Raw genomic sequence first — 23,758 nt, forward strand, 5'->3', positions numbered from 1 at the left:
AACCCCATGAGGTCTAATCTAAACACGAACCTAACTTGCTACATTCCAAATTCGAACATGACTCACACGACTGCACACTACACGAATATGTTAGTGACATCATTTAATATGGGTAGACATTACACAAATTTAATCTACACTATTAAAACTTGATATTACATGATTAAAACTTAATATTACACTATTAAACTTAATTTACACGATTAAATCTGATTTGGAAGATTTAAATCTGAGTTATACAAACAAAGAGAATAAAACTAAAGCATGATTTACAAAAAAAATAAAAATAATTCAAATAATAATATTCCCTCCGTTTTCTAAAAGCAGGAATTTTGAAAACGATACGATTTTTAATGCAAAATTGATAAAATAATAGAGAAAGAAAATGCATAAGTAAGAGGAATGGAGAAAAAAAATAAAGAAAACATATTAGATTTTCAGTGAGACGGAGGGAATACATCGTTCTGAAGGCATATACTTTAGTTCTGAAGGCATATACTTCAGAAATTTCGAGAAAACAAATGCTATAGCATTAATAATAAAATTAATATTGAGAAAACTGTCTATTAGTCACCCACACCACACAAGAAACAATAATCCAGATGATTCTTTAGCTAAAAGCAAAAGGTTGGAAACGGGTGAAATTTTTTTACATCGAGTCAGTCAATACATTAATTTTACATTTTAGAGTCGATGCAAAAAATTGTAGACTTGCAAAGTAAGACTACATTTCATTAAATTTGTATACTACAATATTTTCTCATATAAAAAATGAAATCAAGGTTGCGGCCGCCCAACCATCTCACCCGATTCTAAATATTTTATTTTTTTAATGGATTTTCAAATTTCCTATGCAAATTCACATTTTTATAGTATGCATATTGCTCGATTCGAACATGATAAATATGTTCTTTGATTAAAAAAACATGATAAATATGTTTATGGTTATGGGTAATAATTTATAAATGGCACATAACAAATAAAATTAGACGTGTATATGATCGGCTCAAACCTACAAAAACATTATTCAAAATTTTAAATATAGACCTTTTAACTTCATAGAGTTCCATTCTAGTACACTAGTTTATATCTATGGGTTACTACTTACTACTACTAAAATGGGAAAATTTATGTATACGTATTAATATTAATTGACAACTAATTAGCCTTTCGCACAATTATGAGTTGACAAGTTTTGACTGTAAATGACGATAATTACTCCCAATCAAATTTGAAAGCAATAATTAATTACCAAAGAGGTAACACAGGGGTCAATCTGGAATATGACAATTCTCATGAACTCAAATGTAAAAAAAACATAATTTGGTATACTCCATGTAACAGCCCGTAATGTCGGACTTGGTGTAAAGCGCCCTGTAATCCCGTCATTGTCTGCCTGTGTACAGGAGAGAGAGAGAGAGAGCTCAGAATATATTTAATTCTAGAGTAAGAATGTACAGCGAAAAATTCTTCTAAATTACAGAAACAGTACCTTCCCCATGACAGCACATTTCTAGAGAGAGAAACAACGATCCAATTGTTATTCAATCTTATTCCACTAATCATATCTCCTGGATTGGATTTTGGTGTATAACTGTTTGGAAGAGAGAATTGTTAGTGGGGGAGAAGTTCCTTAAGTTAATCATCAAGAGGAAAAAAAGGAGACTTTGCTTTTGCTTTTTGTCAAGTGCGGAGATTCTGGAGGCGCCGATCTGACTCGCTGAGTTGAGGGCTCGCTCTCGCTCTCGCTGTGTTGATGATCTGAGGAGCAGGAGATCGAGTCTTACCAGATTCGTCAATGGTAAGTTCATTCGTAAAACGACTTCTCTGCTGCCGTTTTGATTGTTTTTGCATAGCTGCAATTTTGGTTTGATTTGTTTTCACTTTTGATTTGATTTGGAAATGATTATGCAATGTGTGTTTTTTTTGTAACTTTGGCGTCTGAACTTAGATAAATTGCATTCTGCTGTATTTGGGGAAGGAGATTGTTTGATCCTTAGTGAGGTGGATGAAATTTTTTAAATTACTAACATTTAGCAGAAATTGACCAATTTGATGATTTTCCATTTATTCAATCTGAATTGGATGTTTTAGTTAGGAAACGACTTCCTGTAACTTGGAAGCGGCGTAGGAGCTGCCAATGGCATATGCTAAAAATTGGGGAATGCCGGTTGCTTCATCTTTCGATGCATGTCTTTTATCGTTCATATGAATGCTACCGTATATGTGAGCTTAAAATAATATTGAGCCGTTTAATGCTTATTGACCCGCATCCCAAACACTAAGGATTTTAACATGATGTGTCTCGGTTCCAATCTAGTTAGCCAATGCTCATCTCTCAACCTGTTAATTGACAAGTGGCAATTAGTGAGCCCAAGGCAATGATAGGTTTTTTTGGCTTTTGATTTCTCGTGATGTAGCTTATCCATTCTTATTGAAGCCTCCTATCTAAAGTATGAACTAGAATCCTATCCTTTTAGTGACCATGATGGAATTAGAACTTGGAATGGGGTTGTAATACTGGCCTATTTACTTTAGACTTTAGGTATTTCCAATTGATTTGCAAGTTTGTTCGCGTTTGGACTTGTGTCCCTTTCTTAATCCTGAAAATGCCTTTGCGTATCTCAAGACTTTCTCCTCCTATAACCACACAATAATCTTGAGTTATCATAGTTCATAGCCATCCTCATAGATTTGCTCCCTGCACTGAGCTTGATATGTGGCTTTTCTTGAACATAGATCAAGTTTCCTGATTCCCAGGAAATTCGAGTCAGCTTCCACCAATCCCTTCAGCCTTAAATTTCCTTTACCCCTCTGTTTCCGACGAATTTATAGTTGTTTCCATATTCCACCAATCACTCCTCTTCACCAAGTCCCGTTATATCTTTGTAGTTCTTTTCTCAACCACACAGATGATTGTCATGCATTCCTACGGCACTTGCTCACTAACTTTTGCTTCTGTGAGCTCTTGTCTTGATGGTTAATACCTTCTTTTCCATTTTGGCAAACCTTGGCCACCTTTTACTTATCGGCATGTGCTGGAACTTTCTCCACACCATCCATCATATAGCTGCTGGATTTTCACTTTGTAACTTAAAAACATTTTTCTTTCAAGGCTTCACGATGTTGCTGATTTTTTTGCTTGCCACAACATTAATTATTTTATCGAAATTGGTGTGGACATTTCTTGGTTTGTTTCTGTATCGAGATTCCTTAGTGAGACCTATTGCTGCTTTCTGGATATTATAAGGATACCAAAAAACACAAAATGAAAAAAATTCCATAGCGTATGTTAATAGGCTAAATACATCCTCATCTCATTTTCAGCACTAAATAGCAGAACAATATCTCTGATGTGATCTGATTACTTAAACTATATTTTAACCTGTGTAAATGGATCTCTATCTGCTACTTGTTATATGAGGTTGTTGCACTTTAGCTGATACTTATCGATCTATTATGACTTGTGGCCTTGAGGGAATTCTTGGACCATTGTTAGCTGATACTTCAGACCTTGTTATATTACTATCTTATAGTAGTACTATATAAATTAAAATCATCTTGTTTTAATAAATTGGTATGGGCATGTGTATTGGTAATTTATTTTTGTTAGCACTTAAAGATTTATTAACTAAGAACAAAGTTATTTCCATTTCACCCCTACTGTATGTAGAAAAATATAGGAAATATGTTTGTTTCGACATCTTTTGGAGTTTGATCAACTACAGTTCTAATTACTAAAAAAAAACCCTATGCCATCTATTGAACTATGAATGCTCTAATATGTTTCAATGTAAATGCATCTTCAATATAAAAATCAATATAGTACTTGCATAATTTTCATTTCTAATTAGTATTTCCAATGCCAAGTCATTTCATATATGAGTAAGATTCATAGAATAAGAGATATTTTATTATAAGTACTAGTATATAGAAATAGCAATATGCATGACTTTTGACATTCTTTTTTGAACCACTAATAATTTTTTTCAAAAAAATAATCTTATGCTATCCTTTTCATTTGTTACTAATAGGTAAAAGAACTAAGGTGCAAAAATTTTGCCTAATGTTTTGGCTGAAGTTCAGATACCCCATAACATTTGACTTTCTGCCAACTCAATAAATTTTGTTTTTGAGGTGGAACTGCGCAACACAATATCTTTGTCCGAATTTCTGGCCCCTTTCCTATATTCTAGGAGCATTTTTTTTTTATCATGTATAACTGTAATTTTAATACATTGATGCCTTTTAGGCTAAATATTGTTGAAGCCTCGAAGGGAATTAAGAATATTGGAAAAACTATATAAAACGTTGATAAAAATCTGAAATCAAAAATTATAATTTGCAAATCTTAATCCTATAAATTACAACTTATAACTACAAAAGTAAAACATGATATATGAAATATATGTGATCATATTTCATTTATCATATATAACTTTAATAAATTATAATTTTAATACATTGTTGATTTTTAGGCTAAATATTGTCGAAGCCTCGAAGGGAATTAAGAATATTGGAAAAACTATATAAAACGTTGATAAAAATCTGAAATTAAAAATTACAATTTGCAAATCTAAATCCTATAAATTACACATGATAAATGAAATATTTGGATAGTCATAACGGAAGATAACTCTGCCATACAATAACATATTTGGAGTAAACTATCATAATTTCACCATCCTGCCATAATTTATACTCCCTCCTTCCCACTTCAGTTGACCTATTTCTTTTCGGTGTGGTCATTTAGAAGAGTAAGATTGTAGTGTAAGATGTGTGGCCTACATATTTAATGAAGTGTAAAGTGATTACCCAAAAAAACATGCCAAGTAATGTGGGAAACCTCGAACAGGAATGAAGGCCAAGTGAAATGGAACGGGGGGGAGTATTTTGAAAGACATCTTAGTCAAAATATGAGGTCTTATCTGATATTGTCAAGAAAACCAGCGGTAGAAGAATATCAATATTAATCTATTTTTGCTGTCCATATAGGATGGGAAGTGTAACAGGTTATAGGTTTTTCTTTTGTCTCCGTTAGTTAGTACATAGTAAGTTTGCATTGCTAAATGTAATTAAAGCTGTGTTACTAAAATCTCCCTTATCTAAGTGGCTTTTTTTCTGTATTTGGCGTGAAATTAAAACTATGTAGCCTATGTGGTTTCTTTCTGTATTTGGCTTGCAATTAAAACCATGTAGCCTATATTACTCAACTCCCCTTCTCTATTATTTGCTACTAAGCCACTGAGGGGCAGAGTTCAGGATCCATAGTAAGTTTGCATTGTAAGGGAGATTCAATATACTGAACAGAAACAGAACGGATAATCTGAAAGTCGTGATGAAATCACTTTCAGATCAAATCAATTTCGGCGGTTCAACCAAAATATTTGATCGGATAAAATTCAGAGAAAACAGAACTCTTATGTTGATATCTGAGAAAAAAAACTTATGAACCAAACGAGAATCAATCAGATTTAACAAGATGAACCAGCGCGTTTTATCAAGATGAAACAGCGCGCGTCTGTTAATTTCATAACTGAAATTAACTGATTTCAAAGGTTTCCGAAATTGCAAACAAGTCCTTTGACTTACAGAAATTACATTTTCGGATGAATTTCTTACACAGCAACTTCGTTGGAAATAAAAAATTTCTAAGTTCGACCCCAGCCAGGGGCTCTGCCCCTTGGACCCCGCTACCCGGGGGCGCTGCCCCCGGACTCCCGTTCATCTGTTAGGGGCTTCGCCCCTAACATCATAATGAATTCAAATAAGCGCGCAATCCGCACCTCCAGACTTATATGATGTCTCATTATGATAATACTGATCAATCAAGTTAATCCAATTACACTAAAATATCCAACATGCATTGCTATATATCATGAATGAATATTTTCACCAGTGTATTTTTTTTATATCTTTTCTAAGAATTGTTTTCTTCTCTCTAATGGGAGAACTCAACCTGAATCTTGTAGTCTGTGTATGTGGTGTAATATAGAGAGTAATACTTGTTCAGTCAAATTGTCCAACAAATTTCTTTCTTTTCTTGCAGGGATCACCAGTTAATATCACAGTTGGTTCTCATGTATGGGTTGAGGATCCTGCCTTGGCATGGGTTGATGGACAAGTGAGCCGGATAAACGGGCAAGATGTTCATGTGAAAACTAAAAATGGGAAACAGGTATATACTCAATCATTCTCCCTTGCTTATTAGTGATTTATTACTTCTGTTAGTTATGGGTCAAAATCTTCTCCAATTTTTGGTTTTCGAGACAACTAATCTGCTTTGCTTCATTCTAGTATCTATTAGTGATTTCTTCAAATATGATTTTGAATGTTCACAGCAAAATTAGATTTATGTTTTTATTTATTTTTTTACTTTGAACTACTTTTGCTCATGTGACATGTCACTTGATAAATGTTTCTTTACTGTAGATGAGGATTCAAAATTTCAATTTTGAATATTAACTGAACCCCATTTTGAAAATTTTGTTCTTGAAAACTAACTGATGAATACTTTATGAATAGTCACTTCACTTTATTTCTAGTAGTAGTTGAGTGATGGATCAATTTACTGTGGCAGCTAATTCACATGAACCCATCAATGCTAACTGATCTTGCTAACTTGATTTTTTGTATTAATTCATGAGTCTGGTGATATTGATTGTAGTCAAAATGGCTATCTCGTGTTTCCTTAGGGTTGCCTCTTGGTCTCTGATTACTGTGGTCAATTGGATCATAATACTCTCTGTTGCTGTTTTATTGTGATGTTTGAGTTGGAGGTAGTTCTCTAGTGCAGCTAAAACTGAAAAAAATAAACATAAGATGGATTATAATTAAATTTGAAAAACATAATGTTCTTGTAACATCTTCTTGGTATCTACACCAGCCTATGGACATACATGCAGCGGATGTTTGTGATACTGACATGTCAATACTTGAAAAACACCTAGCTGCTGATGACCCTGGAACGATCATTGTCCTAATATTTCAAGTTGCTCTTCCCCTTCAACATCAACTCCGGGCACATTTTTAAATTGTCTTTCTTTAGAAGCTCATACTGTTTCTCATTTACCATTGTGCTTGTTCCGTAACCGATGGATGTGTTGCTTTTGCAAGTTTATACCGTTATAACAATCTTCAGTTATTATTTCTTTTTACTATTAGTGTATTTTATGTTCTAGGATCAGCCAATATGTTTGTTTATGTGCTTGTATGCTTTATCTGCAGTTATATTGGGTAATGATTGAACCTTATTTTTCATATTTTTTAATAGTATTTAAAAAGAATGTTGGGCTCGTGGAATGATGGGCAGGCTAGGCCTGCTATATTATAGTTTCCACAGTTCCTGTTCTAGTCTTCTTACAATGTCATGGCTCCAAGGTTTTCCCCAAGTCACCTGAAAATATAGTATCCTAATCCTCGCAGGTTGTTGCGAACATCTCTAAAGTATTTCCGAAGGATACTGAAGCACCACCTGGAGGTGTGGATGATATGACTAAGCTTTCATATCTTCATGAACCAGGGGTCCTGCAAAACCTGGCGACAAGATATGAACTAAACGAAATATATGTAAGCCTGATGTTATACCTTTATACTTTTAGAACTATAATCTAGCAAAAGTGCAAAAGTAGTTCTCTTAATGTTCTCTTGTGTGGTCCATTTACTTTTCAGACTTATACTGGAAATATTCTGATTGCTATAAACCCTTTCCAAAGATTACCCCATCTGTATGATACTCACATGATGGAGCAATACAAAGGGGCAGCACTTGGAGAGCTAAGTCCTCATGTTTTTGCAATTGCAGATGTTGCTTACAGGTATTGACAAACATGCAGAATAATTTTAGATATATTTTTGTCCCCTAGTATTTTTTTGAGATCTGTGTGGTAAATATTACATGCTATATTATTCTCTCAGGGCAATGATCAATGAGGGAAAGAGCAACTCCATTTTAGTTAGTGGAGAAAGTGGTGCTGGTAAAACTGAAACAACTAAGATGCTCATGAGATATCTTGCATATTTGGGTGGTCGGTCTGGAGTAGAAGGACGAACCGTTGAACAACAAGTTCTAGAGGTAAGCTTGGAGCTTAAGCTTGACAATCGATATTTCTTCAAAACAGAATCTCTATACAAAGTCTGGTGATTAAGATGTTGTCTGAATTGGTTTTCTATTGGTAATGAATTCAGTCAAACCCAGTTCTTGAAGCATTTGGAAATGCCAAAACTGTCAGGAACAATAACTCAAGGTGAGTGACTCTGCTGAGCTTCTCTAACTAAACATATTTGAGAATACTTTATTTTAAGATCTTACTTGCACAATTGAACATATTTCCTGTATTTTGTTTGAAAAAGTTAACTACATGGCATTGATTTTAATGGGCTGCATCATACAGTCGTTTTGGTAAATTCGTTGAGATCCAATTTGACAAAAGTGGGAGGATATCTGGAGCCGCTGTTAGAACTTACTTGCTGGAGAGATCTCGCGTTTGCCAGATTTCAGATCCTGAAAGAAACTACCATTGCTTCTATCTTCTCTGTGCAGCACCACCTGAAGTACTTCTTCTCATTTTTTCTTGTGGTTTTGTTCCTTATTTCTCTGAAATCTTATATGATATGTTGCTAGAGCTGCATCCATCTTTGTAATATGGAATCCATTTTCTGTAGGAAAGAGAGAAATACAAGCTTGGAAGCCCAGAATCATTCCACTATCTAAATCAATCCAAGTGTTACAAACTCGATGGAGTAAGTGATGCTGAAGAATACCTTGCGACTCGAAGGGCTATGGATATAGTCGGAATAAGTGAGGATGAGCAGGTTGTACCTCCCTAAAAAAACTATATTTATGTGCCCACCTGTTTCATTTCTCAATTTTATATTCAATGTCAAAATTTATTAAGTTCTAAATTTCTAATGGCATTTTGTCTTTTTAGGAGGCAATATTCAGGATAGTTGCTGCAATTCTTCATCTAGGTAATATTGAGTTTTCCAAGGGGAAGGAGATTGATTCTTCGGTAGTTAAGGATGAGAAGTCGAGGTTTCATCTCAACACGACTGCTGAATTACTCAAGTAGGAAGATGCTTTTTCTTTCTTTCTCTCTTTCTCTCTTTCTTTTTTTTTTCTCTCTGTTTATATTCTTTTTTCCCCATGACTTTTAAAGGATGATCATATCCATCTGTGGTGAATTATATATGCTGAACTTGTTTTCAATAGGTGTGATCCAAAGAGCTTGGAAGATGCACTTATTAAGCGAGTTATGGTGACACCTGAGGAAATTATCACCAGAACTCTTGATCCAGAAGCTGCATTGGGTAGCCGAGATGCTTTGGCAAAGACTGTATATTCTCGACTTTTTGACTGGTAAAGTAAAAGCACTTAGTGATCTAAATATACAGGTATAATATATGTAATGTAACATGCATTTTAGATATTTGAATTGAACTCTCGCTCTGTACTGTTTACAGGATTGTGGAAAAAATAAATATCTCCATTGGGCAGGATCGTAACTCCAAAGCAATAATAGGAGTTCTTGATATATATGGTTTTGAAAGTTTTAAGCAAAACAGGCAAGCTATACCTGTATATATCATTTGCAATGTAAAGTTCACTTGTGTTGTTCTGACTCTTTATATGGTGCCAGTTTTGAGCAGTTTTGTATCAATTATACGAATGAAAAATTGCAGCAGCATTTTAACCAGGTTTTTTTTCAGTTCTTACTGAAATCAAAATTGTTTCTAATATATTATCTCATCTACTTATTGGAGGTCTTAAGCATCCACCTATTTGTTTCAGCACGTCTTTAAGATGGAACAAGAAGATTATGAGAAAGAACAGATTAACTGGAGCTACATTGAGTTTGTTGATAACCAAGATGTTTTAGATCTAATTGAGAAGGTTTGAGGCTCTGAAATTCTATTTGTTTGATTGCGTATATTTTATTGCTTTTTATGAATATTAATGATTATTATCTTATTTGGCATAGATACTTTTAGTTATTGATTTCCTTGAATCCCGAATAATATTCTGTAAACTAGTCCATGCCAGTAATATATCATTTTCTTCCATTTGTGCAGAAACCAGGAGGAATAATTTCGTTGCTAGATGAAGCTTGGTATGCCTTCTTAATGTTTATGTCCATTACTTTCCTAATGTTCAAGTTTATTGTGTAACTTGGTTTAGATCAATTGTTGTCATTGAGGTGGCTGGGTTTTTATCTTACACTTTTTTTATCATTTAAGCTTCTGTTTCTATGTATTTTGCTGTTAATATTTTACTTTTTTTTGTGCAGCATGTTTCCTAAATCTACTCATGAAACATTTGCTCAGAAGTTGTATCAGACTTTTAGCAAAAATAAGCGCTTCATCAAACCCAAACTCTCGCGTACCAATTTTGCAATATCTCACTATGCAGGAGAGGTGATGATGCATTGCCTTTTCAAATATAAGCTTATCTAGCGACCAATTGCATTAGACACTTGTAAAAATAACATCTTGTACCTCTTCTGAAATTGTAGGTGTTATACATGGCAGATCTTTTCCTGGACAAGAACAAAGATTATGTGGTGGCAGAACATCAAGATTTATTAACAGCTTCAAAATGCTCTTTTGCAGCTGGTTTATTTCCTCCTAGTCCAGAAGAATCATCGAAGTCTTCCAAGTTTTCATCAATAGGATCACGCTTTAAGGTTATCTCGAATTTCTCTAGTTCTTACAAAGCCTTTTTTACATCCACGGAATATCTAAGGCACTTGTAGTGGAGTGGAATCTTTAGGAAACATGTTTATGCTGATTATTTCTTTCAAAGATGTGAGATAAACATATAGTTGGAGCATATTATCTATTTGGTTGTAATCACCCCTAGAAATTTCTGACACATCTTAGCTACTGAAGAGTAAACATAACCATTTTATAGTTTGCTTTGGCATTCTGTAATTCCCCCCTTTTTCACTTCAAATTTGTCTGTCTAGAGTTGTAAAAAGAAATGATACAATCTGATTATAAGTGTCTGGTTTAGTCTCTATACATGGATTTTCAGTTTGACACATTGGAACAACTTCGATTGTTAAGATTAAATAATTTGAAGTTGTTCTTTAAGTTCCTCGTGGCTGTGAGCTGGTAGATTCACTTTCTTTCGAATTGTTTCTGCCACAAGTTATAGGTGTTGCATTGAGATTCTGATTTGTTGGGCTAGAAACATTAACAGAAGATATGGAGGGGCATAATTGCTGTTAAAATACTGTGGATTTGGAGGTGAATAGTTGATACAGTATATGTGGATGTCTGGCTTATGCTTACAATTATTTGTTTACATTGATGCCAAAAAAATCTTTTTGTGAGTTTGTTCCTTAAGATTCATTTAAGGCTCCGGAAAGTGCATTGTGAGTTTTCAGCTTATTTACAATTGGTGGGTTGTACGGTGCATTAACCAAATCTATGCCTGCAGCTGCAACTTGTATCTTTAATGGATACACTGAATTCAACAGAACCTCATTACATCAGATGTGTGAAACCAAACAATGTCCTGAAGCCTGCCATTTTTGAGAATGTCAACATTATTCAGCAACTGCGATGTGGTGTAAGTATTTTGTGAAACCTTGATCTTGCTTGGAACAACATTTAATCATACAAGCTTTGTTTGAGTTTTGAATTATCGCTATCTCTTCGTGGAGGATCATGTAATAAACTATTCGGTACAATGCAGGGTGTTCTCGAAGCTATCAGAATCAGTTGTGCTGGATACCCCACCAGACGTTTGTTTGATGAGTTTCTTCTGCGGTTTGGTGTTCTTGCTCCTGAAGTTTTAGATGGGAAGTAAGTCTCTGATGATGCTTTAAACGGATTTTTTTTCAATCTAACACTTGTTTCTTATCTGCTATTGAGTTGCTTTGTTTTTGCTTATGAACAAGTCCATGATAATATGATATTAACCTGTGCAGCATTCCTGACAAGGCTGCATGTCAGATGATCTTGGATAAAATGAGATTAGAGGGGTATCAGGTAATTGCATAAAAAATGGTTAAACTTTCCCTTTATTAATGTCAAATACATACAATTATTATCTCTTTTGGGCTTGAAAATATCACCGTGCTATGACTTTTGTCACATACTTACATTCTATGATACAAGGTCTCATACTTGTGTTATGCCTTTATAATTTGAATTTGCAGCTAGGTAAGACAAAGGTCTTCCTTCGAGCTGGTCAGATGGCTGAACTAGATACTAGAAGAGCAGAAGTTCTTGGAAATGCAGCCAAAACAATTCAAAGGCAAATTCGTACTTATATTGCTCGGAGAGATTTTGTTGTATTGAGGAGAGCTGCAATACAATTACAGTCATGTTGGCGAGGTAACCTCTATATTTTTCACATCCAAATATCCAAATATTTGATTTCAGATTTTATTATTTATTCCAAGAAAATCAACTCTATACAAGGAAAGACTATGCATATCTTTTTAAGTTACAGGGGAAGTGTCATTTACAAGTCACTGGCCAGACTCATTGTCTGTGTGCACATATTAACTTCATGATCTAAGTTTGTGATGGTTCAATTACTTATAGATTCAGAAAATTCTGCGTTGATATAGCTTGTTGACTAATTTGAGAAATTTACCAGTGGTGCTACAATCATTGCTTGAATTTTTTAATACACTCTGTATGGCTCCATAGAGTTTTAGAAGATTCTCCATGTGCCTTGAACTTCATCTTGCCATTTGCTTATGATTCCATTAACTGCCATGTAGCAATTTTAGATGCTTGCTTGTTCAAACATAACGTTTGTTTTATTTGTAAATATTTAGCTATTTCTGCTTGCAATTTCTATGAGCAATTGCGACGTGAAGCTGCTGCTCTTAAGATTCAGAAGAACTTCAGATGCTACACTGCCCGGATATCTTACAAAGCATTGCAGAATTCTGCTATCATAGTGCAGACTGGCATGAGGGCAATGACCGCTCGTGGCGAACATAGATTCAGAAAACAGACCAAGGCTGCAATTAAAATTCAGGTTATGATATCACTTTCATACTGTCCAACAGAGGATTAATGCAACTGGAGATTGTAACTATTGACACATCCTTTCGCTGCTCATATGCAGGCTCATGCACGTGGTCACAGAGAATATTCGTATTATAAAAGTCTCCAAAAGGCTGCTATTGTTACACAATGTGGTTGGAGGCAACGTGTTGCCCGCAAAGAGCTCCGAAAGCTTCGAATGGTTCTGATCAATCCTTTTTGTCTATTTTTATTAAGAGAGTCGGATATCTTCTTGCACATTGTATGACATTTTGTCTATGGACAGGCTTCTAGGGAAACAGGAGCCTTAAAAGAAGCAAAAGACAAGCTAGAAAAAAAAGTAGAGGAGCTTACCTGGCGCTTGCAGTTTGAGAAGCGATTAAGGGTAAGTCATTTTGAAAATTTTTGTGGTCCTTAACTATTTATTTACTTGACTTGATTGACATTTTGTTGAACGTAGACCGAGTTGGAGGAAACAAAAGCACAAGAAATTACTAAGTTGCAGGAGGCATTACATTCAATGCAAATACAAGTGGAAGAAGCAAACGCTAGGGTGATAAAAGAACAGGAAGCAGCTCGCAAGGCAATCGAAGATGCACCACCAGTCATTAAAGAAACCCCAGTTGTGGTCCAAGACACAACAAAGATTGATGCATTAACAGCCGAGGTAGAAAGTCTCATGGTAAGAATAATTGTGGACTGTAATAGCATTTGCTTTGATCACATCTTTGTTTACATGCTAATAGGGAACTTATGAAAAGAGAGTGACGTGCTATCAGCAGCGTCTAATTAACTGGTTTCTACTTTCAATGGTTATTGAGAATAGAATCTATTTTCAGTCACCTTTTTGATAAGTTTATTTTGATTTGCTAGTCATATAATCAATATTTTATGATGGACTAAGAAGTAATTCTACAACCCATTTCACTATTATCTGCAGGCTTTGCTGCTTTTGGAGAAACAGGCTGCAGAAGAGGCTAAAAAGGTCTGTGCAGAAGCTGAATCCAAAAATGTGGATTTTGCTAAAAAGTTAGAGGAGGCTGCTGGAAAAGTGGATCAGCTTCAAGATTCCACGCAAAGGTATATTTACTGAAAGTAAATGTGGAATTATTTGATATTCATTTGGTCAATATCTACTTTTTCTTTGTGACTTGTTTTTATATTGTGATTGTTTCCTATCTTACATCAGACTTGAAGAGAAGCTATCGAACCTTGAGTCGGAGAATCAAGTACTTCGTCAACAAGCCCTAACCATGTCACCTACAGGGAAAACTATGCCTGCAAGAACCAGGACAGCTATCATTCAGGTACTGCTGATTTGATTTCATTGTCATATTTATTTCAATTTATACATTCTTATTTCCTTGTTAATGTTACAGAGACCTCAGGAGAATGGAAATATTCACAATGCAGAAACGAAGCCTAATTATGTAAGACTGTCACCACTGTGATTTTTCATTGTAACAGTGTAAAAATTATGCACTTTGTGGTTCTTATATGTATTCTCTGTTTCTTATGATAGGATACAGCTCTTGTTGTTGCATCTCCAAAGGAACCTGAATCTGAAGAAAAACCGCAGAAATCTCTCAATGAAAAGCAGCAAGTAAGTAGCTTGCAAATGTATTTATCCGAATTAAAGTTATGATGGCTGTGCAAGTTTCCGTACACCTCTTTCCTCTAACCCCAATCAATTATTGATCTATTTTTCTGTGTTCCATAGGAAAATCAAGACCTTCTGGTGAAATGTATATCTCAAGATCTGGGTTTCGCTGGTGGCAAACCTGTCGCTGCTTGTCTTATTTACAAAAGCCTTCTTCACTGGAGGTCATTTGAGGTTGAGAGGACAACTGTGTTTGACCGCATAATTCAGTCTGTAGCTTCGTCCATAGAGGTTGGTAGATTGTTATGAACATCTTTATAGCCTTCACTATATGATCACTTGACATGTGAATTTGCTTTAAGTCTTCATGAAGTTGTCTGGCCAAGGAAGCTATACAATGATGTCTTTCCAACCACTAAAATTACTGATTCTTGAACTCCTCTGCAGGTCCCTGATAACAATGTCGTTCTAGCCTACTGGTTATGTAATACATCGACTCTGTTAATGCTGCTTCAACATACACTCAAAGCAAGCGGGGCAGCTAGCTTAACCCCCCACAGACGGAGGTCATCATCAGCTTCTCTTTTTGGGAGGATGTCACAAGTATGTAGTGCCGTGTTATTCTCTCTGCCTTCTGAATATCACCTGGTCATACTTGAGTTTTTACGCCTCTGTTATTCTTGTCATTGATTTTTGAAGGGATTGAGGACCTCACCTCAGACTCCTGGAGTGTCGTTTCTGAATGGTCGGATGCTTGGTAGACTAGAAGATGTGAGGCAAGTAGAAGCCAAGTATCCCGCCTTGTTGTTCAAGCAGCAGCTTACTGCTTTTCTGGAAAAAATATATGGAATGATCAGAGACAACTTAAAGAAAGAAATTTCTCCTTTGATTGGGTTATGTATCCAGGTAAATCTAGCAATACCTGTTGAGAATGGTACTTGGATTCCAATTTTAGATTCCTCCACCACTCCCCATTTTTATTCTTGTGTTTGTATCGGCTGTCCCCATAATTGAGATTCTATCCTGGTCCGGAACATGTATTAAGTTAAAACTAAGCTTTTAGTCTCAGAGTATGTGTATGGCATTTGGTTGATAACACATCATTTCATTTTATGCCGAGTGAGAAACTTTCTTTATTTTACGCAGGCTCCCAGGACATCTCGTTCAAGTTTAGTTAAAGGCCGTACCCAAGCTAATGCTGTTGCTCAACAAGCACTAATTGCTCATTGGCAGAGCATTGTGAAAAATCTAAACAATTACTTGAAGATCATGAAAGCAAATTATGTAAGTTCCGATTTTTTCTTAAATTTGGGTTATTTGAAATCTGTTCTTTCTTTAATATATACTCGTATTCTTGCTGTTACACAATATAGGTTCCATCTATCCTGGTCCGGAAGATTTTCACTCAAATATTTTCTTTCATCAATGTCCAATTATTCAACAGGCAAGTCATCTGTGATCTTAAAATACATGTTGTTTACAATAATATCCTTTTGGATTTAGAAATGGCATCAGAGGAAATGTCGTTTGATGTCTTCTCTTTTCGTATATTTTCAGCCTTCTTTTACGGCGCGAATGTTGCTCATTCAGCAATGGGGAGTACGTCAAATCAGGGCTGGCTGAATTAGAACAATGGTGCTCTAATGCAACCGAGGAAGTAAGCTCAATTTTGATTATTTTTTTTGTTACCAACCACCTTATATAGTGCTTTTACCAACATATACGGTGACCAGTATGTAGGCTCAGCTTGGGATGAACTGAAGCATATTAGACAGGCAGTTGGATTTTTGGTGAGAATTTCACATTCAATTCATCGATGGTTCCAACATAGTTATCATGTTTGTATTGATTGTTTGCTAATTGAATCCTCATCGGCTCGTATTTCAGGTCATTCATCAAAAGCCCAAGAAAACCTTGAATGAACTTACGAATGAACTTTGTCCCGTGAGTTGACCTTCATCCTGCTTTTATTTCTTTCCCCACTGCAATAGACTTTCTTAAGAAACTATTTTCGTGTTTAAACGTCTACATTGTTTTGACAGGTGCTAAGCATTCAACAGCTATACAGGATTAGCACCATGTACTGGGATGATAAATATGGCACTCATAGTGTTTCTGCAGATGTACGCAGTTTCTTTAACCAGTCTGTCTTTGCACGACCTCATTCTCGTTTCCATGTTCCTGTCGACTTATGTCATATCCTACACATTTTGTAGGTCATTTCAAGTATAAGAGTTATGATGACAGAGGACTCTCAGAATTCGGTTAACAGTTCCTTTTTGTTGGATGACGACTCGAGGTAGGTCTTCTTTTCATGGTTTACACTCCCTTTTTACCAGCAAGATTGATTCCTTTTCAGTTAGCTGTCTTTGTGTAAGAGCTGCAACAACAATGTAAAAATAAAATCAATATTAGAAAATCATTTCTCCATTATATTGGATGATGTATCCTGATAATTAAATTTATGTATTTTAATTTTTAACCACCTTTTGCAGCATTCCCTTCTCTGTTGATGACCTCTCCAAAACCATGCCACAAGTAGATGTGGCTGATGTGGAACCTCCCCCGTTACTCCGTGAAAACTCGGGATTCGTATTTTTACTTCAATGATCCGAATCATGATCTTGCTACCATCGCCATTGAAGTTGAATCCATACAAGAAAAGCATGTGAATCTTTGTGCATACAATACTACTATAATTGTGTTCATTTCCATTGTATATTTTCATCACAATTTGCTCGGCCAACAGTAATTGGTTGTTGTCCGTGTCAATTCCAATTTTCGGGCCTCGTGCCTCGTCGGCGTGAGGGGCATTGTTAGGAAGGCCACACGGCCTAATTAGGTTTGCCATGATATGTAATTTATAGCATATGCATTGGCGTTTCTTCATGATTCTTTTTGTTTTTTTCGTGTGCTGTAAAGTGATAGTTGTGTGAAGAGTGGCTGAAGGGTATTAATTCTTCTTTTATTGATTTAGATTGTCAACAAGAAATTGTATATGTTTGAAGAGTGATTTATTCAATTTAATTTTCTCTATAATAGAAGGATTTTTCTTCTCTTACCCTTCCATTTTATTTATTTCTTGCATTTACTTTTTGGCTAAAGGCATAGCTTAATACGAAATAAGTTATCACACTCCAAACATATATAAATAAATATTATTGCAAAACCAAGGCCAAATTTAGACCACGAGATCATGTAATCTAACGGTCAATAAATTATGCATCTTTTTTTCATTGTTTGAGTACTTGTAGTATCTTGGTGTGAAAATGACTTGGCACTATTATTCAACCACTTTCTCAGTTTAATTTCTTATATGCTTGATGTAATTTTGTCGATTTTGCTTTGGATCTTCACTGAATCCATAACCAACCAACATTATTCAATAAAACAAAACTGTCGATTCCAACTAATTTTTTTTGAGTAATTCTACAACAAACAAAAAAGGAGAGCTAAATTTTGTTCCTTTTTTTCCAACTAAGCTACAGTTAGACCAAATCTATGTAATTAGCACAAACAAAAATTAACAAAAGGGAAAATTCTATAGAAACCAAATAAATTTCTGATCACATAGTATACCACAAGACCAGATTTACAAACACTTCAAATTGTACACCTTCTACTGAGATAATGTTACCTTCGAACCATCGGTCAATTTCACAGAAGTTTCGACCACGACAGGCCCCATTTCTGTCTTCCTTTTCTGCTTCAGAATCACCTGTCTGGGCATCACTTCTAGAAGGAAGTTACCCCCGTTCCATATAGTCGCAGATACCTTGAGCAGTTGGAACGTCACATGTAATTTGTAGGACAGGAATATCGGGACAGTAAGCGCTGTTGTGGCCACAGTGAACACTGCCTGAAGCAGAATGAACATAAACAGCCGGTTCTGATCTCCCAGCAACCCGCTCAACCGCCACCATAAGTTGTTTGCTTTTTGTGCTTTTTTCGACAGCTCCCTATCACAAGAGAAGAATTGTATAAATATGAGTAGGTCTTGGTCTGAATGATGTATGTGAATAAGAGTGAGAGTCATGAAACCTGTAGGAGGTCATCACTTCTGGATCTCGCAGCAGTCTCTGTCCGCGAAGCACATTTACAATCAGAAAATAAAGAAGCTGCCAGACAACGTAAGCTGCTAAAGGGACAAAGAAAAGCCATGTCCACAGGTATGACTTCGTCTCTGCATAGGGCCACGCATAGGGCCACGATTCTCTATGAGCATCCCCATCCAGATGCATCGCCTCAAAGAATACGGGGTCCCACCATCGGATCGTGAAGTAAACTAGTCCTGGGAAATCAATTTACTGCATTAGCTAAGAAACGTGGTTGGACGATTATTATGTACACGTATACCAGCAATCCATCTTTTTTTTCTTATCATTTTATTCAGGGAGAAAGTCGATATTTCAACACAAGTATGGATAAAGAAATTGCATTCAAAAAAATTCTTCGTGTTTTTCTCGTAGCAAGGGTGGACAAGGAAGCGAAGGCATAATGCCAAAGTCGGAGAAATATTTTAGATCCAGTGTCAAACAGAGCCAGTATGAATTATCTCACAAAGGAAAACAGCTTCGTACCTGGCAACAGATGTATAAAGACACTTACAATCTTGTCCATGGAATTGAAAACTAAGCTACATCGCCAAACGATTAGTGCCCATGCCAAGGGTCCCTGCGCCCATTAAAATGTCCGTACAAAGTGAATCACGGTCATTAACATTGGGCAGAAGTAATATAAGCCAACTGCTTACCTCTGCAAATGAGAAGCAAACCATGAAAAGTTTCTCATTTGTGGGATAAAACAGAAGCATGATCAAGAATATCGTATTGGCATAATAGCAAAAATCCTGCACCCAAAAAGAACTTAAATGAGTCGCTAATGCCCCTCTTCTATTTTATGGTTTTAGCAGTCAAAAAACCGAGAAAAGAATACACAACTAGTAGATCGATGTGTATGAAACTAAACTTCCAACTAAAAACTTGTGGCACCTGAATTTATAACATAAATCAACTACAAAGATGAGTAAGAACTTACAAGTAGATAATAATGCCATTTCTTGTATCTGTAATAAATCCATCGAAGTGGGACAAAAATGACATAGAACAAACAATAGAGATATCGAACATCCTGTGGCCCTAATCAAAGTAAACCACGATTAGCCAAAGCTATGAAAACACCATGGAAGAGAAGTTTCTACTCACTTGCACCCAAGATGAAGCAGAAGCCTCCGAAGCCAAGAACACCAAGCAAGTGCGTCACCTACACCACACCACAACATCAAATCAAACACTAACAAAGGCATCTTCCAATACAATCTACATAGAGGCTGTTCAGTTTGCAAGATCATATATCGGGATTAAATATGTATTGAATTTGGTTCATGAGATTGAATCTCACAACTCAAATTAGATGGACAATCACTTGATAATTAGTTATAGTCAATCATATACTACATCTCATGATTATTTTGTCTAACAAACTGAACAGCTACGTAGTCGATATACTAATCATTTCTCAACAAATTTAAAGCAAGTGACCTTATTGATGAAGCTTTCATGCTCTTCAGCCTGTCTAGCGATCTTGACGGCTTGCTTCGACAAGATCTCCTTTGTGTGAACTGCTTGCTTCGACAGCATCTCCTTTGTTTGAGCAACTTTCTACACTCAATCAAAAACACAACCAATCAAGCACGCTATCGAATGACAAAATATACCCAATTCCAAATCAGGAAAACGCCTAATCTCATTAAAAAAACATATCTTCTGACCACGCACGCGAATGCAATTAAATAATAACGTATTAGATTTTTTTTAAAAATATTACTACTACCTTTTTTCGCTCTTTCAACCGTTGATCCTTACTACCGCATGAACATGAACCTCCGTTGGAATCATCGACCTCCGTCATATCTTCATCGCTTGCCATTCCCTTCAATTATTTACGATTCCTTCTTCCGTTTCAAGAAACTTTTATATTCTTCAATATTTGGGGAATTAAAAACAAGATCTTGACATGGGTTTTGTTTAAAATATAGGCGGAAATAAAGGCCTCTCTCTATCTCTCCTGATTAATTAAATTTATATAAAATTGGTAATCCCTAATTGTGGTTAATTTAAGTTACATATAGGAATACAATTCATTTCATTTTCATGCTTTCTACTTCATCAACATCACAATCGACTGAAGGTTTTTGGTAAATCAAGTTTCTATCAAGCTTGACTAAATAACCAATCTCAATTGATTCCTTATCGTGAGTCGTGACTAATGGGGCAGCCCATACTATATCCATCATACCTTCCTCATTCTCTTGTTTCATTAGCCCTTTATCATGATCGAGCCTGTCACATCTTATCTTGTTCGTCTCCAATTATTATTGGCTAATTATTAATCCCATCCCACCCATATCGTCATAATTGAAATTTTTTATGCTAATTGAGAAATGAGATGCAATATTAGCCACTTATTTTTATTAAATAAATGGTCCAGATTTTTCCACATGGAAAATATCTATAGATTAATTAATTATGAAAGGGCAGAATGGTAATATCATGATACATTTTATTTAATAATTTTATTTTTCATTTTTAATTTTACTCCCTCCATCCCGCTTTAGCAGTCCCATTGACTTTTCTGCCCTCTTTTTGTAAAAATGATAAAAAATAATTAAAGAGGAGAAATGGTAAATTAACAGAGAGAATAATATAGAGAAGATTCTTATCAACATTATTGTCTCTCTTACTTTACCATTTCTCCACTTTAACTATTTTTTATCATTTTTACAAAAAGAGGACAGAAAAGTCAATGAGACTGCTAAAGTGGGACGGATGGAGTAATTTTTTTAAATTTTTTAAATTTTTTTTTAATTTATTTAAAAAAAATTAAATTTTTTTTGATTTTTTTTTAAATTTTCAACTACATATTCAATTCATGTCAACTACACATATATAATGTCAACTATGTATAATCCATGTCAACCACACACACAATTCATGTCAACTACACACATATAATGTCAACTATGTGTACAATCCATGTCAACTATATATACAATTCATGTTAACTACACAATATAATGTCAACTACATGTACAATTCATGTCAAATAGTATTTATTGAATAAAGTTGTTGACATTTGATGTGTAGTTAACATGAATTGTATATGTAGTTGATAAAAAAAAATGAAATTTTTGTTTAAAAGAAATAAAAATTTCTTAAAAAAAATATAAATTTTTTTTAAAAAAATTAAAAAAAATTAAAATAATTAAAATAAAAAAAGTATTTATTGAATAAAGTTGTTGACATTTGATGTGCAGACTATTGACGATAATACCCCTAGTTGACATAAACTACATGTTGTTGATATTTCACAAATATTCTGAATAAGTGACTGAGATTGCATCTCAATTCTCAATTAGGGTCATAAATCTCAACTATTGTCTTGTCTTTTTATTTCTCAGCTATGCATACCAAATTCAACCATTACATCAGAAAAAAAGAAAGGATGAGAGTATGAATTTTGAAAACATGAAGTATACTATAACGACATGTGTGTTGATTCACTTGATGTTTTCAAATTTGTGTTGTCAACTAAGATGTTGTTAATATTGAACTATGTGTTTGAGCACTTGGGATCACCTGAGAGCATCTTCAATGGCTTTAGCCTTTAGGCCAGCCTCTCTCTCTCTGCCACGTCATCAGCACTAAAATTCCAATTGCCACATCATCATTTTAAGCAAATAGGCTAGCCGCAACAAAAGTAATTCAAAAACAACTAAATTTACGGAATTAAATTTACGATAAATTACGGAATTAAATTTACGAGACATATTAATTTCATTTAAAAAAAGTACATTCATTAAAAAAAATTACATAATAAAGAAAAAAACTATCGCCGTGCAGTCTTCCATGCCCACAACTCTTCAATTAAATCCTTTTGGAGTTGAATATGAGCATTCACTTGGCGCATGTCGGCATGTGCATGGAGGCGGCTGGCTTCATCGTGAGGTACCTCCCTACGTACGTTGGCCCAATTAGTCAGTTGTACGCCTTCGTCTTCGACGATCATGTTGTGCAAGATAATGCAGGCGTGCATTATATCAGCAATGCAGCCGACATCCCACAAACGCGTTGGACCCTTAATTGCTGCCCATCGAGACTGGAGCACACCAAATGCGCGCTCCACGTCCTTGCGCACCGACTCCTGCCGTTCCGCAAAGTAGGCCTTCCTGTCCTCATTTGCGTGTCTGATCGTCTTCACAAAGACGGGCCACCTAGGGTATATCTCATCCACCAAGTAGTAACCTATATCATGCCGGTTACCATTGGCTACAAAACTGACGGCCGGACCGATGCCCTGACACTGCTCGTTAAAGAGGGGCTACGAGTTGAGTACGTTGAGGTCGTTGTTCGACCCGGCTACCCCAAAATACGCATGCCAGATCCACAGCCGGTAATCAGCTACGGCCTCGAGGATCATCGTGGGATTCTTTCCCTTGTAGCCGGTCGTGTAGGCCCCCTTCCAGGCAGTCGGGCAGCCACTCCCAATGCATACAATCTATGCTGCCTAACATCTCGGGGAACCCATGCTACTCCCCGTGCATCTGCATCAGATCCTGACAATCTTGGGGGATAGGGCTTCGAAGGTACTGATCACGGAATATTTCAATCACGCCCTAACAGAAATACATCAGACATTCCAGGGCTGTCGACTCACCGATGTGGAGGTACTCATCCCACATGTCTGTCGCGCCTCCGTAGGCCAACTGCCTGATTGCCGCCGTGCACTTTTGAATAGGGTGTGGCCGGGTCTGCCAGCCGCATCGTGCCTGTAGCGGAAACACAGATATCGTTGCTCCAAAGCGTCAACGATACGCATAAACAGCTCCCTGCGCATTCTAAAACGCCGCCTGAACAGGTTGGCCCCAAACCACGGGTTCTCTGAGAAGTAGTCGTCATATAGCCGCTGATGTGCAGCTACGTGATCCCGATCAATCACTGCTCGGCGGTGGACAATGGGTCGAGGGCGAGGTATCGCCGGCTGCAAGGCCCTTTGCATGTACCGCTCCATCTCGCGGTTCATGTAGGCCTCCAATGCCTCGTTCGTTCGCCGTTCGTACTCCTCAGCATCCCCACCACTACCACCACTACC

The 23,758-nt window shown here is 36.0% G+C and overlaps 2 protein-coding genes across 2 annotated transcripts; one reads left to right on the forward strand and one right to left on the reverse strand.

The window, feature by feature from the left end:
* The first annotated feature begins 1,378 nt into the window (after positions 1 to 1,378).
* On the forward strand, positions 1,379 to 17,669 carry LOC125187114 (myosin-17-like). The gene is made up of 39 exons (XM_048083635.2): positions 1,379 to 1,801; positions 6,050 to 6,178; positions 7,426 to 7,569; positions 7,672 to 7,817; positions 7,918 to 8,074; positions 8,188 to 8,246; positions 8,394 to 8,553; positions 8,665 to 8,814; positions 8,931 to 9,067; positions 9,212 to 9,358; positions 9,463 to 9,564; positions 9,639 to 9,696; positions 9,791 to 9,892; positions 10,072 to 10,109; positions 10,287 to 10,413; positions 10,512 to 10,682; positions 11,441 to 11,572; positions 11,699 to 11,808; positions 11,934 to 11,994; positions 12,165 to 12,342; positions 12,795 to 13,000; positions 13,091 to 13,210; positions 13,295 to 13,393; positions 13,469 to 13,690; positions 13,949 to 14,088; positions 14,198 to 14,315; positions 14,388 to 14,438; positions 14,531 to 14,611; positions 14,729 to 14,899; positions 15,056 to 15,211; positions 15,308 to 15,514; positions 15,755 to 15,892; positions 15,982 to 16,052; positions 16,166 to 16,265; positions 16,342 to 16,398; positions 16,496 to 16,552; positions 16,651 to 16,731; positions 16,825 to 16,907; positions 17,104 to 17,669. The coding sequence occupies exons 1-39, from the start codon at positions 1,799 to 1,801 to the stop codon at positions 17,216 to 17,218; spliced, it is 4,584 nt and encodes a 1,527-aa protein (XP_047939592.1). The 5' UTR covers positions 1,379 to 1,798; the 3' UTR covers positions 17,219 to 17,669.
* A 462-nt stretch (positions 17,670 to 18,131) lies between these two features.
* LOC125187030 (glycerophosphocholine acyltransferase 1-like) lies at positions 18,132 to 20,822 on the reverse strand. Its single transcript, XM_048083537.2, has 8 exons — positions 20,441 to 20,822; positions 20,149 to 20,268; positions 19,813 to 19,870; positions 19,646 to 19,746; positions 19,362 to 19,457; positions 19,189 to 19,282; positions 18,650 to 18,899; positions 18,132 to 18,567 (listed from the first exon to the last, which is right to left on the reverse strand). The coding sequence occupies exons 1-8, from the start codon at positions 20,534 to 20,536 to the stop codon at positions 18,228 to 18,230; spliced, it is 1,155 nt and encodes a 384-aa protein (XP_047939494.1). The 5' UTR covers positions 20,537 to 20,822; the 3' UTR covers positions 18,132 to 18,227.
* Positions 20,823 to 23,758: the final 2,936 nt, after the last annotated feature.

This window comes from Salvia hispanica, chromosome 5 (assembly GCF_029641045.1).
Source record: "Salvia hispanica isolate PSC_SH4W2 chromosome 5, Shi_PSC_v1, whole genome shotgun sequence".
In the NCBI taxonomy this organism is placed as follows: Eukaryota; Viridiplantae; Streptophyta; class Magnoliopsida; order Lamiales; family Lamiaceae; genus Salvia; species Salvia hispanica.

Bases quoted from the DNA above. Each gene is read 5' to 3' on its own strand.
- LOC125187030 (XM_048083537.2), bottom strand. From the start codon at position 20,536: ATGGCAAGCGATGAAGATATGACGGAGGTCGATGATTCCAACGGAGGT. The intron at 19,871-20,148 runs GTCACTTGCTTT...GGTGTGGTGTAG, and splicing joins ATGAAAGCTTCATCAATAAG to GTGACGCACTTGCTTGGTGT. The intron at 18,568-18,649 runs GTTTCATGACTC...CTCTTGTGATAG, and splicing joins GAAGTGATGACCTCCTACAG to GGAGCTGTCGAAAAAAGCAC.
- LOC125187114 (XM_048083635.2), top strand. The intron at 9,565-9,638 runs GCAAGCTATACC...ATATGGTGCCAG, and splicing joins GAAAGTTTTAAGCAAAACAG to TTTTGAGCAGTTTTGTATCA. The intron at 12,343-12,794 runs GTAACCTCTATA...GTAAATATTTAG, and splicing joins ATTACAGTCATGTTGGCGAG to CTATTTCTGCTTGCAATTTC.